General features: G+C 39.1%; 1 protein-coding gene across 1 annotated transcript in view; it reads left to right on the top strand.

Moving 5' to 3' along the window:
* MAN2A1 (mannosidase alpha class 2A member 1) overlaps positions 1–16,399 on the top strand; it is a 217,408-nt gene that overhangs the window by 112,204 nt on the left and 88,805 nt on the right. Inside the window, exons 10-12 of the mRNA XM_054031733.1 lie at positions 2,037–2,222; positions 8,859–8,973; positions 12,354–12,421. Of these exons, the coding sequence (XP_053887708.1) occupies positions 2,037–2,222; positions 8,859–8,973; positions 12,354–12,421 (369 nt within the window). The remainder of the gene's footprint in view (positions 1–2,036; positions 2,223–8,858; positions 8,974–12,353; positions 12,422–16,399) is intronic.

Genomic DNA, 16,399 nt, shown 5'->3' with positions numbered 1-16,399 from the left:
CGTGGGTGGAACAGCAGCTTACTACAATATTCCACTTCGACTTGTGTGTGTTATCTGCATTCTGGTGGAAAGCCATGGAGCCTGCTCTGAATGATGAAGTAGGATCCATTGCTTTTCCCTGCTCATCTCCTAGTCCCCCCCTGCCCAGCTTGCTGAGGTGGCTGTTGTGAGCCTAGAAGCACAGGTGGCTCAATCTTTTATTCTCCATGCGGCTCCCCAGTCCTCCTTCCCAGCTTGGAGGGGCAGGGATGGCTGGTAGGCTCTGTATCAGCATTTGTGTATAAGAAAGCTGCTTCTGAAAGTTCATTTATTTTGGTGGTGATACTGGAAAAAGAATGTGTTAAATATCCTTTCCTCTGTAGGGCAGTCTCAGCACTCACAGAAACATTTGCTGCTGCCTCACCTCACATTGGTGTTGGAGATCTTGATCTCTCCTGGCAGGGTCATGGCGGATGTACATAGCCACCATATACTCATCCCCTCTCCTGCATCCTCTCTCTGTTGCTGTTCCTGCTTCAGCTTCTCCCTTTCAAGTTCAAAGAGGTGGTCATGCTGTCTGCCAATCACCATGCATTTTCATCAGAAGGATGTCCCGGTGCCCTCCTTTCTTCTTCTTCTATGGTTCTGGGTCTTAGTGCTGACTGTCAGTGACCTTTTGAGTGGGTGACCATGTGTGCAGCAGTGTGTTTTTACAATAAATCTCAGTTACAGTGTTTAAATCCCCCGCCCCCCTTGGAATCCATCTTGGATCCCATGTGGATGCCAGGGAGGGGACCGATAGTGGAGACTAAGGGCGATGGCGTAATGCCGGTTCCCGCGTCCAGCAGGAAATATTGAAACAGCAAACATCATTACCCAAATCCTGCCCTCTGGGTGCCAAAAGAGGGTGGGTGGGGGAGGGCGGAAGATGGTTCACACTCAGAAGGGAGCATACAAACAGCATAAATGGGGAGGGGTGTAGATATGGCTGTTTCCCATGCCCAGCAATGACTGTAGATGAGGCAGTAGCTGAAACCTGCCTTCAGGATGCTGGAAGGGAGTGGAGAATAGTATTTTCCATGCCCTGAAGGGATGATATAAAGTGACATTTTTAAAGCCTGTATAGATTGATTCTACAGAGGCACTGATGAGCTCCTTATGTCATGTCTACCCTAACCATAACAATCATGAATCAAGTCTTTACATGGCTGAAGAGATGCTGTTTCAGCTGCCACTTCCTTCTTTTCTCATTCGTCCTTGGAGTCCTGGGTGTGGTCCAAGTGGCTGCGGCCCCCTATGGAGAGCATCTGCTCTGCTCCACTTGAGGACGCTGTGGCTGTAGATGGCACTCACTCTGGGTCATTCTCAATGTCCTATGTGGTTGGTGCCCACAAAGTTTCCCCAGGTGCCCCTGAACTGTCCAGAGTGTATATGGACTTTGTACTCAGGGTCCAGGAGAGCACCCAGCTGTAATATGTCTACTTTGTCTAAGGTACAGGGTCTTGAGGTATCTGATCTTGTCTGGTACTGGTGGTCAGTCGGTGGATCCCTTCCTCAGACAGTTTGAATATGTCGTTATAATCTTTTACTTTGACTGTTATGGTATTTAGGAAAAAATAAGTTTGGGTTCTCAATGACCAAACTAAGACCCAAACAGATGTCTTAAAAAATTAAATAAGGTTTCATGAATACTGCATGCAATATATACAGTATGTACCTTTTGAGAGGAATAATTCTGTTGGTTAAACAAGTTGTGTGTTCTTGAAAGTTTAATTTTCCTTCTGAGACAGAAGCTATCCTGAATGCATCCAACTAAGGTTTGATCACTGATCATTACAAATTTGTGCAAATAAACTTTTTGTTGCTTTATTTGTAAATAGTGAATTATATTGTAATTAACAAAATTTAACTTTTAGTTTAAAGAACCTAGAGGACAACTTTTGGGGGAAGCTATGAAAGCAGTGTAGTTGAGCTCTTAAAGTGTGTGTTTGTCTTTGTGTGTGCATGTTTGTGTAAACAAGTAGCTACATTCATTTTTTTTCTTTAATTTTTTCCAGAGCTGCTGAGATCCTGTATTCTTTGGCACTAGTAGAGTCTAAAAAATCTGACAAGATGAATGCATTTCCTTCAGTGGACCATTATAAATTGCTGACTGAGGCTAGGAGGAACCTAGGACTCTTTCAGCACCATGATGCCATCACAGGAACATCTAAAGATTGGGTAGTTGTGGATTATGGAACTAGGTAATGTACTCATTAAATTACATTTAAATATTTACATTTATTTTCTCTTGTATTTTTGTGTTATGAATATACTGTATTTTTAATATAGCAACCAAAATATATACCACTGAGAAAATATTACTACTACTATTTTATATATTCTCTTCTATCTCAGCATATCCCTATGAAGTAGGGAATTATTTCCCCAATTTTGTAGAGTAAGAAATTGAGGCACATAGAGGCTACAGTGTGCATGGGGGTTGCAAAGGAAGGTTGAAGATAAAGTCTGCAGCTTGTACCTTAACCACAGGGCTATCATTCAAAGCAAAACTAGGTACTGCTGCATTAAGTCTCTGCCACTGTTAGAAACTGATCAAGAAACATATGTTGACTAGGTATTATGTGATTATCTTAGTCTTTCCCACTATATAACTTCCTATCTTCAACCTGGAACATCATTTTCTTGTTATTATGCTTACTAGCTCATTTGTAGATTGATTCTTTGTCAAGTTTGGGAGGTGAATTGCTTTCTCTATATTTTGATAGCATAATTTGTAATATTCTCCTAAGTAGTTACAAAGTAGAGATACTGCTTTTAAAACACCCCCCCCCACACACACACCTATAGCTATCTGAACGAATGATTCATTTAGAACATTTTTATGTATAGAAAATATGAAAAGTAGGTACTGGTGAACTTGCTAAACAATGTCTTATTGGTAGAGATAGAGTACTATATTAAATAAGCCAATGTTTGAAATAATGCCCTTAAAATACTCTCTTCTGTTTCTGACTATTACATTCAGAAAGTATATTTAAAAAAAAATCCCCCAAACTTTCCTATTTGCTCTCCACGTGTATCTGTGCCATGGAAGGTAGGGAAAGCTGGATCAGTCCCAATTTACCATTAATTCTCCAAAGCCTGGAATGTGAAAGAGTTCAATATTCTATAAATGATTCACTTCCTTTTATCTCTATTTATAATATAAGGAAAATGAGGCACCCTTCTAAAAGAGCACTTAAATTCAAACTCTTGGTGTTATCGGTATCACTTGATTTGCTATAGAATCATAGAATATCAGGATTGGAAGGGACCTCAGGAGGTCATCTAGTCCAACCCCCTGCTCAAAGCAGGACCAATCCCCAGAACAGATTTTTGCCCCAGATCCATAAATGGCCCCCTCAAGGATTGAACTCACAACCCTGGGTTTAGCAGGCGAATGCTCAAACCATTGAGCTATCCTTCCCCTATGGATGCCTATAAATTAATTCTTCACTGATTGTCAAAGGGACTATGGGCATTCTGATTAGAACATAACTTGTTCCTTTAGGCTATAACTAGGTACTGGCATTTCTTGTAATTGCATTCAAGTCAATGGGAGCTGCTGGGTATTCAGCACTTGTGTAAATCAGGTCAGTTCTTTAGATGCCTTAATGAAGATTTAGAAATTTGACTAGAGGTACCTATGCTTGAAAATCTTGGCTTCATGTATTTCTCACATATGTAGGTCTACTAGAAAAAGGCAAAGCAAAAAAGTCTGATGAACAAGCTTGGATAACACTGCTCTACAGCCAAAATGCTTCTGAAATAAATGTAGTCAAACTTCACTAATTCTGGGTCCCTGAGAATGAAAATGATGCTTAAAATTGTTGATTGGCTCTAGTTTTCAAGATATGCTGTTGGGTCAGTATATACGACCCTTGACTTGGGAATGGCGGAGAATAAGTGAGTTATAAAGGGAAGGATTCTCAATTTAAACCAGAAATGACTAAAATAAATCTTTGACTGGATCTATGAATAAATCTATGACTGGGTTTGGACAGTACTTGCTTTTTAGGCAAAACAATGAATGATGCAATCTGAAGCTGGTATTGCATCATACATGATATGAATTGCATCATGTTATTCCTAAAAGTCATGGATGATGCTATCATAACGAAGCTTATATCACTCTGCTGAACAAATTGCCCTATATCAGCTCTAGAAATCATACAGTGTGGTGCTCTCTTATTTGTCAGTGTTTGATTTTTGCAAAGGGACACATTTCTGTTTAGCCAAAGTGAGCAGAGATGCCTCGTACTTGTGGGAACAGTGCAGATAACTTCTGCTATGTTTGTGGAGAAGTGACTTTTGCATCACAAAAGCGCAGTATAAGCACTATGGTTAAGAGAGCCTATCAGCTTTCTTTTGGCTGCAAAATTGGAGATCAGGACAAGAGGTGGGCCCCACACATATGCTGCAACACTTGTGCAACAAATCTTTGCCAGTGGTTGAACAGGAAAAGGAAATCTATGCCTTTTGCAGTGCCAATGATTTGGAGAGAGCCAACAGATCATACCAGCAATTGTTACTTCTGCATGGTGCCTCCAGTTAGGAAAGGTGTGTCAAAGAAGAAAAAGTGGACTGTGCATTATCCAAACATTCCATCAGCTATACGCCCAGTACCCCACGGAGAAGGACTGCCGGTTCCTAATGCACCAGAATCATTCTCACTTGAGTCAGATGAGGAAGAGGAAGAGGATGAAACTTCTGGTCCTGAACCATCAATGTCACAGGACCCACATTTTCTCCCATTCTCCTCCTCTGAACCACACCTCATAACACAAGGTGAACTGAATGACCTTGTCAGGGATTTGGAACTACCCAAGAGTAAGGCAGAGCTGTTGGGCTCCAGACTACAGCAGTGGAATCTCGTGGCAGGTGATGTTAGGGTTTCCATGTTCTGTGACCGTCAAAAGGATCTTGTCCCATTCTTGTTCATGGAAGGTGATCTTGTAGCCTGCAACAACATTGATGGTGTGATGGCTGCCTTCAACATTGTTCACGATCCAGATGAGTAGAGACTGTTCATTGATTCATCGAAGACGAGTCTTAAAGCTGTTTTACTGCATAATGGCAATGTTTTGGCATCAATTCCAGTTGGTCATGCAGTCCATATGAAGGAAACCTCTGACAACATGAAACAACTTTTGAGGTGCAAAAACTATGACCAACATCAGTGGCAGCTTTGTGGCGATTTGAAGGTTGTTGCTCTCTTGCTTGGTCTGCAGACTGGATACACAAAGTACTGCTGTTTTCTCTGCGAATGGGATAGTCGTGCAAGAGATTCCCACTACATCAAGAAAGATTGGCCCCTCGGACAGTCATTGGAGCCTGGGAGGAAAAGTGTTCAGCATCCAGCACTTGTTGAATCAAGGAAGATTTTGTTACCACCCTTACACATCAAGCTGGGTCTGATGAAGAACTTTGTCAAGGCCATTGACCAAACACAAGCAGCTTTCAAGTACCTCCGTGGAAAATTTCCAAGGTTAAGTGAAGCTAAGATAAAGGAAGGTGTCTTTGTTGGTCCTCAGATTCGTGAACTTCTTCGAGATGATGCATTTGACCATGCACTGCGTGGCAAGGAAAAGACGGCATGGAAAGCCTTCCAGTTAGTGGCAATAAATTTTCTCAGAAACAACAAGGCAGACAACTACAGGTTGTTGGTGGAAAACCTCCTCAAGGCATACAAAAGCCTTGGTTGCAACATGTCACTAAAGATACATTTTTGCACTCTCATCTAGATTTTTTTCCACCAAACTGCAGAGCAGTGAGCGACGAGCACGGCGAGCAATTTCACCAGGACATTGCAACAATGGAGAAACGCTATCAGGGCAAATGGAGCCCATCAATGCTTGCAGACTATTGCTGGACAGTGACAAGAGATGCTCCATTTAATGAATACAAGAGACAAGCCAAGAAGAGCCGAGGAGACACTGAATAGGACTAAACTATTGACATAATAGTTTTTTGCCTTTTGTTTCATAATACATTTTATTTATATAACCCTTTTGCTGATTTTTAAAGTGTTGCATAAACAGGACAGGTGAAATATTATCATGTAAAGCAACCATAAACACATGAAAAGACCTAAATTTACAATTTATGATTAAAACTCTACTATCTACACAATATACATAGACATAAAATGTAAAAACTTAAGTATCTTAGAAACAGTAGCCAATCAGTTGTTTTAATTGTCATATTTGAATTCAGCACATCAAAATACATAATAAATAGCACATTTTATCTCTGAAGCAGACGACTTCTCAAAAATTGTAGACCAGTGTAATCTTGGCCCATCAATTATGGGGTTACTCTAAGACAGACTAAAATAGATGGTTATTGCCCTATTAATGAAAAATAAGAAATAAAAATGAAAATAACTCTTTATCCCATGAGATGAGGAAAAGATAAACACAGTAGAAATCTCAAATAAAAAAGAAAATCTAACAAGGCTAGAAAGAGATTCTGCTTCAAGCATGTAATTGTTTGAGGAACAGGGAGGGCTCCTACTCCTACCCTTCTGATACAAAGAATAAACCCAAGAAAGACTGTTTCCTCCAGAACATAATCAAAAGGGGACCTCAACACTTCAGTGAGATAACCAGAAGAAGATAAAGCTAGAACTACACAGACAAGACTGAGGGGACAGTAAGACCATACAAATATTTTGTGTTATATTGCAGGTAGGAAGTATGCCTTCCCCTTCACTGTGGAAGATGATAGAAAGGAAATAAGTGCCAAAAGAAATTGATACCAAAATAGGCAAATTCAGTAACTTTACACAGTCCAAAGAGCTAAGATTTTGTATGGTTCCCCAAAATGGAGGCATCTTGAGTTTCCATAATAAATGCAGCATTGACATCTTTTGGGAGCATGCTTCCTGATTAATGAATGGATAGCATAAAGAAGTAGTCCTCCAGCATGACTGTGTGATGATGATTTGTCTGCAGCATTAAAGACTTTTGCAGCTTCTACAGACTTTTCTCATGCCATCCTATCATGGAATGATAAATTCTGAAGTTCTTCAGTGCAAAGGAGAAGAGGATCAAATGAACTCTACAAAAAAAAAATCAGCTCCAGCATCATATTTGTATCTGTGCTATTCTGCATTCCCTCTGCTTTATAGTACGAGCTATGACATCTAACATAATGCAAGATCATGAGGTATCGAAAATTGGATACCCAGGCTAAACAATAGTCACATCAAAATTTTCAAGAGTCAAAGTGCCTGAGAAGCCTTAGAATATGATGACTGAGTAGTCGTTGGATAAGGACAAACCGTTACTTCTATCAAAAAAACATTAAAAGAGCAAATTGAGGCTTATATTTTCTTCCCAAAGCTGCACCATGACAACAGAGAAGCAGTATTGCATACACTCAATGTCAGGAGAGCTTTGGCATTTGATTTGGATAGAACGAAAGACTTCAGGAATCTCCTAAAACAGTGGTTTTCAACCTTTTTTCATTTGAAGACCCCTAAAAAATTTAGAATGGAGATGTTAGACCCCTTTGAAAAATCTTAGATATAGTCTGCAGATTCCCAGTGGTCTGCAATCCACAGGTCGAAAACCACTATCCTAAACTATTCCTCTCAATTGCAGAGAGATCCAAGGGATCCTCAATATCAAATCAGAGACTCTTCAGGTGGATATCTAACTGTATTAACTACTGCTCTCATGCCCGCAATCTTCAATCCCTATCTGGAATCTGAACTCATTTCATGAGATCTCTTTCCACTTCTGTAGCCTTCATCAGAAATATGTAGGGCAGAAACTTGGGCGTCTGCCCATACGTTTTCAAAACATTATGCAGTTATCCATGCTCATCATCCCATGCTATATTTGGCTCCACAGTATTAGCATCAGTTATAGATTCAAATCCGAAGCCCCATTCCTCCATCAGTGGTACTGCTGTGGAGTCACCTACAGTGGAGCACCCATAGGGAAGGTGAAGCTGGGAAAATCAACAATAAGCTTATCTGGGTAGCGTCATTCATAATATTGCTGATTACGTGTTTGATATGAAGCCCAGAATAGGTAACACAAGTGCTGTATTTAAAAAACTTTATGCTGTATGGAAGTCCAGTGTGAGTAGCAAAAACATCACACTGACTGCTTATAAAGACCTTAAGTATCATCTTCTGTGGAGCAGAGTCCTGGAAAAGTAATTCTATCCCATGCAAATTTGAAACAGCTTTCAGTGCAGTTGTCTGCATAGACTACCCAAAGTAAAATGAACTAATTATATAAAGGAATGAAGGAGGGCTTAGAATGAACACACCTACATACAAGGCAAGTAGTACCTAAGAAAGTTGGACATATTTTGGACATCTTTTAAGAATGCCCAGTAATATGCTACATAAACTAAAATTGCTTTGATGGAGATGGAGAAGTTGACCTAGAGGCACGCTCTGTAGTACAATAATGGCTGTAGCAGCATTATTTCAGCTAAATATGAAAGTACTAGACACAGGAGCCCAGGGTAGGGATGATTAGGGCCATTTGCCTTCTTCCATACACTTCTGATAGTGTGGCAAGGATGGTGATGATTTCTGGGTGCCCAAATTGAGACAGGGTAAAGTGAGGGTTTAATTTTCAGGAGACAAGTGCTTAGTGCTTCTGCCAAATTAGGGTCTTTCAAGGTATCTCAAGTTGGGCACCCAAAATAACTAGTCATTTTTGGAAATTTAGGTCAGAATAAAAAATTAGACTCCACTAAAGCAATACTTTTAATAGTTAATATTATTTCTATATCCTTTTTTCCAAGGGTCTTATAATGGCTTTTTATAAACATATCTCAAAACTAGTAACAATTGAAAATTCAATCAACAGGCTTTTCCACTCATTAATGAATTTGAAGAGGGTGATCATTGACTCTGCTCATATTCTTATCCTAAAAGACAAAGATACCTACAGCTACAACCCATCAGCTCCGTTCCTTAAGATGGTGAGTTCTCCTATTTACCTTTTTTGTATTTTTTAAAAGTTATATGAATAATATTTTAAGACTGATTATGAATGGTGTGAAGAAGTTCGACTTCTACTTTGAAAATTATCTGTGTAAAGATAGTCCCTTCTTACTCAACTGATTTGGTCTCTGTATGTAGTTTGAATTACACGTGGTGTTAACAGCAAAAATAGATTTTACTACTTTTTGCAGTTAGCCCTGCAGAACCTACATAGCTGAAAGTGAGCGTATTGGACTCTGTTTCATGTTGTGCATTATCAACATAATTTGTCTATTATCCAATTATCTATACCTGCTGCTTGTGAAAATTGATGATAGTCAGGTTGCACAAGTGTAACTGTGGGCCTAACTTGACTTGTAGATCATAATTACTTATGATAATGAAGGAGGAAGAAACAGCCCATCTTGAATCTGAGCCCAGGCTGAATTTGCAGAATTGGACTATAAAACAGCCATACTTTTATTTGTAAATCGAGAGAATTTGATATGGGAATCCACTGAGGAAAAAATGAGCTCGAAATTCCTGCAGGTCACTTTTGAAGAGTCACTTTTCAGAAGAGAAACCTACTAAAGGAATAGTGTCCATCTTCTAACAAACTATATTATTCCATACCAAAATCCTTTGTTATTGTTAGAAATATTTTTAAATTGCCTGGTTAAACACGGTAAAGACAGAAAATAACATAGTTAAGGTTATACACATCTTAACTCTGTGCCTTTGCACATAACTGATACAGTGCAGTCTCTAGTTACATGGTCATATGACACTTAAATAATTTAATATAATACATGAAAATGTTTCTACAATCAGCAATATGCATAAGTAACATCTTGAAATATTTTTTCATTCATATATACTTACACCGTTTTATTTTTACATATCTTTAATTACTTGAACTTTTTAGGCACACGTTAATTTGGTCAGCATCTGTGTTGTCACAGATCCAATCAAGAGCACCCTCATGGGCACTCATTACTCTGCTGCGAGACGAATCCTGCTTCTAGATCCATGAGGGCATGTCCACAGTGCAATAAAACACAGCTGGCCCTTGTCAACTGACTTGGGCTCGGAGGGCTTGGGCTGCAAGGCTTTAAAATTTCAGTGTAAACATCTGGGCTTGGGCTGGAGCTAGGAACCCTCTCCCCTGATAAACCAGCTCTCCTGGTTGGGAGCCGTCTTTTCTCAAGAGCGATTACATTTCAATGCTTGTGCACGTAACAACTCTTTTACTAGACCTTTGCCATCCACCTATGGAATTCCAGTCCAAGATGGGGGCAAACAGACCTCAGAGAAGGCAAAGAGTACTGCACATTTGAAATGAAGTTTGCAGCTTGGTAAAGATACATACAGAGAGTTTATAATCTCAACCAGCATTCACAAATTGTGTGCACAGATTTCCTCAAATCATTACATATGTATTAAGCTTTTTTACTGGCTGGAAAGAAAATGTAATCTGGAAGTGCATTCAGGGATTTAAACAGTTAACTGTTGCATTTACTTCAGGCAATTGCTTCCTCCCCTGAAATATATTTCAGGGCAGTTGTGCTGTGGTCATGCCTCATGCCGAGTTTTCAGTATTACTTTTCTAGTGTAGTAGTGTAGTATAGGAGTATGGTTATTACCATAGCATGTAAGAGTCCTAGTCATGGACCAGAACCCCATTGTGCTAGGCACTGTACAAACATAGCACAGAAAGATGGTCCTTCCCCTTTACAATGTTATCAGACCAGGGACAACTGATAGATACAGAGACACAAGGAGTACAAGGAAACAATGAGACCGTATTGGTCAGCATGGTAGGCCATAGTCTCTCCACACCGATGGCATAACCATTGTCAAGTTTTTTTTATAGATATCATGGAAATCGAGAGTTTTAAGGAGTGATTTGAAGGAGAATAATGTAGCTGTGTGAATGTTTATGGGGAGCTTCTCTGAAGCATGAGGGGCAGCATGGCAAAAAGTACAAGGGTGCTTGTTTGAAAATGTAACCAGGGTGAGTTATGGAGGTGGAGTCAACATTTTGATAGTAAATGAGAAATGATAAGTAGGGTGGGATTACGCCATGAAGAGCTTTCAAAACGAAGTCATATAGTTTACATTTGGTGTGATAGAGAAGGGGGAGCCAGTGGAGGGATGCAAAGAAAGAGGTTGTCACAGATCCTAGTTGAGCATCTCTTCCAGGCATTTTTTACTCAGACCTTTAAGAACATAACTTTGGGTAGAAACCAAACATGGAAAATTTCAGCCATAGAGGTGAATTTTGAGAATAGTCTGAGTAATTGAAATTAGAGAGTTCTAATGAAAGCCATTTTACTATTTTTAAGTATAATGGCTGCTACTTCCAGTATAAATAACGTATAGGTGTGAACTTATCAAGTCGGTGTTAGAAGGTGTGTTTTGTTTATTTTATTATATTCATTCACATTTTTAAGACAAGATGGAGAGCTGTAGGCCACAACCCTTAATGATTTACTAGCAGTAACACAAATGTTACTGCTTATGTAGTATAAAAAAAGTTACCTTTTTTAGGCTGGGACTGCTAGAGGGTGACATGATCATAAGGGGGAGCTATATAAAGACTCCTTGTGCAAGGACAGGCAAACAGTCTCAGCATTTTGTAGAGAGATTCTGGAGTTTAGGCAATAAATCTGTTTTTGAAAGTGCTTACTGCATAAACTTACACTGTTACTGATGTATACTGGCCTGCTGATGAACCAACACCTAGTTTAAAAAACCCTCAAACCTTAATTTATCTGTAGGCCCGCACAATCCTCCCTCTCCTTATTTTGTGTGTGTGTAAACTTGGGTGGTGGAGCAGAGAGAGAATAGTTTGTTGAATTCTAACGAAGAGTAAACCTATGGCTTCTGCAACTAAACTGTAGGATTATAGTGCTGGAAAAGGTAAACCTCCAGCAATAGAAAGTTAATTTCAATGTACTGAAGCTGTTTGTAAACCACACCAGCTTTATTAGTGATTAGAATGTCTAGTACACACTTGTAGAAACCTGTATAGGTGTCAATGAGTGTGAAGGTTGGGAATAACAATAAATGACTTAATGGGAACAATGATTTCAAATTGGATGAATAAGTATACATTTTTTTCCTTTCTATCAAAATCTATTTAGACAGGTATGTTCATAATCTTCTTGCCTTAAGTATGGAGTTGGAGATGATTATCTGGTGAGGTGGAACTAGTGTCTTCCTGCATATTGTGGTAAATTAGATTTCATTGGAACTCACTATTGGTGTGATGTGGATAGTGCATTTTTATGTCTTGGTTCTTCCAAAACTGAAATGTCTGATTTTTAGTTTGATCTATATTCATTGAAATGTAAATTTAAAGTTTTTTCCCCTGTAGGATGATGATCAATCCTCACAAGATTCTCTGCCACGCAAGACAGTTATAAAGCTGAGTATACAGCCAAGGTAAATAATGCATTAATATGCAATATTTGAAAATTTCCATATAGCAACGTCTCTTCTGCTAATCACTTAATTTCTTTAGTGTTTTTAACTTTATTTTGTTCTAAAATAATTAGTTTTGGTAAAATTTTAATTCATGTTGAATTTTCCAAAATTAAAAATATTTCCCATTTTTAATTGCACAATGGAAGTTTTACACTTTATTCATGCTAAAAATTAGCATAAATGGAATGTTAAGATTGCAAAATAAGGCACTCAAGTTGAAAATAGTATTACCAACTAAATCATCCCAGCCAAGGCTTTGTCAAGCCAGGCCTTAAAAACCTCTAAGGATGTAGATTCCACCACCTCCCTAGGTAACCCGTTCCAGTACTTCACCACCCTCCTAGTGAAATAGTGTTTCCTAATATCCAACCTAGACCTCCCCCACTGCAAGTTGAGACCATTGCTTCTTGTTCTGTCATCTGTCACCACTGAGAACAGCCTAGCTCCATCCTCCTTTGAACCCCCCTTCAGGTAGTTGAAGGCTGCTGTCAAATCCCCCCTCACTCTTCTCTTCTCCAGACTAAATAACCCCAGTACCCTCAGCCCCTCTTCGTAAGTCATGTGCCTCAGACTCCTACAACATAGCTGTATGTTGTTAATGTTAGTTTTTCATTGGCCATTCAGAAATGTGCTAGATGCCATAGAGACACAAGACATGCCCCCTGCTCCAAAGAGCATGCAGTCTAAATTACTCATGAAGCAATGAAGAAGCAAGACAATAGAGGTGTAGAAGTGAAGGAGAAGAGTATAAAGAGGAGTGTTGCCATCCTGCTGTTTGACAAGCTAAATCTCTGGTGGCCTTTTTTGTTTCCATATCACTTTCAAAGTCATGTATAATATGATGTCCTCTATCACAAGACTTGGTATCAGAGGTTTACTAAAATTCAGTTGTGTTACATCTCTTGACTGTTACCAGATGCCTTATAATTTATCAATAATGTATTAATTATAAATATGTGCTGTTTATTCATGGTCTATTATCCTGTAGATGTTTAGTAAATTTTTTTCTGTTCATGTGTGTTCCAATATTTTAGCAAGGATAGAAGTCATTGTTCTTTTCCCTAATTGAAAACTGGCATTATATTTGGTTTTCTCTGGTCTTCCAGTGCCTCTGTGTGGACCATGATTATTTTAAATATAGTCAGCATTTAGTGTAATTTTTTTTAAACCTTAGGATTCATCCAGACGAGCTAATAAATTTACATGTTCAAAATTTCAAAGCATTCTTGAATCTGCTTGTAATGAATGATTAATACTGATTCTTCATTCCTTACCAACTTATTATTTTTCTTATTTAATACAGATATGTGTCAACTAGAAAACTAGTCATTTTCTAAAATGAGCTAAATGTAATTTCAAGTATTAAAACTGATTTTTAAAAATATGTTTTCTCATCCTTATCACCTGTAAAAGATGCACACAAGCAACAAGGAAAACTAACTGGGAGAGCCAGGGAAACTGACTATACACAAAACTGGCATATTGAAAAATAGAATTTTTCTCTAATCATTGTCATAGTTACAGATAATACCTAAGATTATAATTCAGCTAGAATTCTTTAAAAATAATTCAAAATTTGTCATTTGAATCATTAGTTAGTTGTCTCCCATTTTTCAATGAACCTACCTTTTTGTACTTTCCTTCCATAGCTATTTCTGTATATCAGTAATTTGTAAAAGGTCATCTCTCTTATTCTGTGATGCCACAGGGGTTGGAATGACACACCCAGACTTCAATTGAATGGGGCCGGTAGCAGGCTGTTGGCACTGAAAGGCTTGTGACTGATTGCACAGATTCTATAGAGTCCAAGAGGATGCCTTTGTAGTTATGTTGTCCCCTGTTCTTAAGAAGTCATTTACATGTGGCTTGGAAAGCTAGGACCCACAGGAGCTCAAGGGAATGAGGGGGAATTCATAGATTCTAGGACTGGAAGGGACCTCGAGAGGTCATCGAGTCCAGTCCCCTGCCCGCATGGCAGGACCAAATACTGTCTAGACCATCCCTGATAGACATTTATCTAACCTACTCTTAAATATCTCCAGAGATGGAGATTCCACAACCTCCCTAGGCAATTTATTCCAGTGTTTATCCACCCTGACAGGGACTTTTTCCTAATGTCCAACCTAGACCTCCCTTGCTGCAGTTTAAGCCCATTGCTTCTTGTTCTGTCCTTAGAGGCTAAGGTGAACAAGTTTTCTCCCTCCTCCTTATGACACCCTTTTAGATACCTGAAAACTGCTATCATGTCCCCTCTCAGTCTTCTCTTTTCCAAACTAAACAAACCCAATTCTTTCAGCTTTCCTTCATAGGTCATGTTCTCAAGACCTTTAATCATTCTTGTTGCTCTTCTCTGGACCCTCTCCAATTTCTCCACATCTTTCTTGAAATGTGGTGCCCAGAACTGGACACAATACTCCAGCTGAGGCCTAACCAGAGCAGAGTAGAGCGGAAGAATAACTTCTCGTGTCTTGCCTTTTTTGCAACAACATCACACTGTTGGCTCATATTTAGCTTGTGGTCCACTATAACCCCTTAATCCCTTTCTGCTGTACTCCTTCCTAGACAGTCTCTTCCCATTCTGTATGTGTGAAACTTATTTTTTCTTCCTAAGTGGAGCACTTTGCATTTGTCTTTGTTAAACTTCATCCTGTTTACCTCAGACCATTTCTCCAATTTGTCCAGATCATTTTGAATTATGACCCTGTCCTCCAAAGCAGTTGCAATCCCTCCCAGATTGGTATCATCCGCAAACTTAATAAGCGTACTTTCTATGCCAATATCTAAGTCGTTGATGAAGATATTGAACAGAGCCGGTCCCAAAACAGACCCCTGCGGTACCCCACTAGTTATGCCTTTCCAGCAGGATTGGGAACCATTAATAACAACTCTCTGAGTACGGTTATCCAGCCAGTTATGCACCCACCTTATAGTAGCCCCATCTAAATTGTATTTGCCTAGTTTATCGATAAGAATATCATGCGAGACCGTGTCAAATGTCTTACTAAAGTCTAGGTATACCACATCCACAGCTTCTCCCTTATCCACAAGACTAGTTATCCTATCAAAGAAAACTATCAGATTACTTTCACATGATTTGTTCTTTACAAATCCATGCTGGCTGTTCCCTATCACCTTACCACTTTCCAAGTGTTTGCAGATGATTTCCTTAATTACTTGCTCCATTATCTTCCCTGGCACGGAAGTTAAACTAACTGGTCTGTAGTTTCCTGGGTTGTTTTTATTTCCCTTTTTTATAGATGGGCACTATATTTGCCCTTTCCCAGTCTTTTGGAATCTCTCCCATCTCCCATGATTTTCCAAAGATAATAGCTAGAGGCTCAGATACCTCCTCTATTAGCTCATTGAGTATTCTAGGATGTGGCATCCAATTTTCTGAAAGAACATATAAATAGTACAATCTTCTAGGAAGGGGGCTGCTGCTGCACAGAGAAAACTACTCTCCATTCCCCGAAGGAATACTTCAAATATATGTACTTTTGCTTGCTTTTTTGGTGGTGTGAACTCATTTTTTAGAAAGCAGATACAGGCGCTGAGGGCCTTTGACGATACTTTGCTTTGTACTGGCACTCTAAAATAGTCAGACCTAATTTCCAGAAGAGATTTATTTTTCTTGTATACAAAAAAGGTTTTCTGTTGTTTAAGGAAAGTTGTATGAAAGTGTAGTCTAGTATATAACTCAGCTCTGGACTTCTCTCCCTTTTCCAGAGTCAGGGTCTAAATTTGAGGTCCCACTGTGAAGCCTTTCTGATTTCTTTTATAGAATAGTGTCAAGTATCAGGAGGTAGCCATGTTAGTCTGTATCCACAAAAACAACAAGGAGTCCGGTGGCACCTTAAAGACTAACAGATTTATTTGGGCATAAGCTTTTGTGGGTGAAAAACCTCTTCTTCAGATGCATGGAGTGAAAATTACAGA

This window comes from Malaclemys terrapin, chromosome 6 (genome assembly GCF_027887155.1).
Source record: "Malaclemys terrapin pileata isolate rMalTer1 chromosome 6, rMalTer1.hap1, whole genome shotgun sequence".
Taxonomy (NCBI): domain Eukaryota; kingdom Metazoa; phylum Chordata; order Testudines; family Emydidae; genus Malaclemys; species Malaclemys terrapin.
Note: the sequence above shows the minus strand (reverse complement) of the source record. Positions and strands in the feature narration are given on the sequence as shown.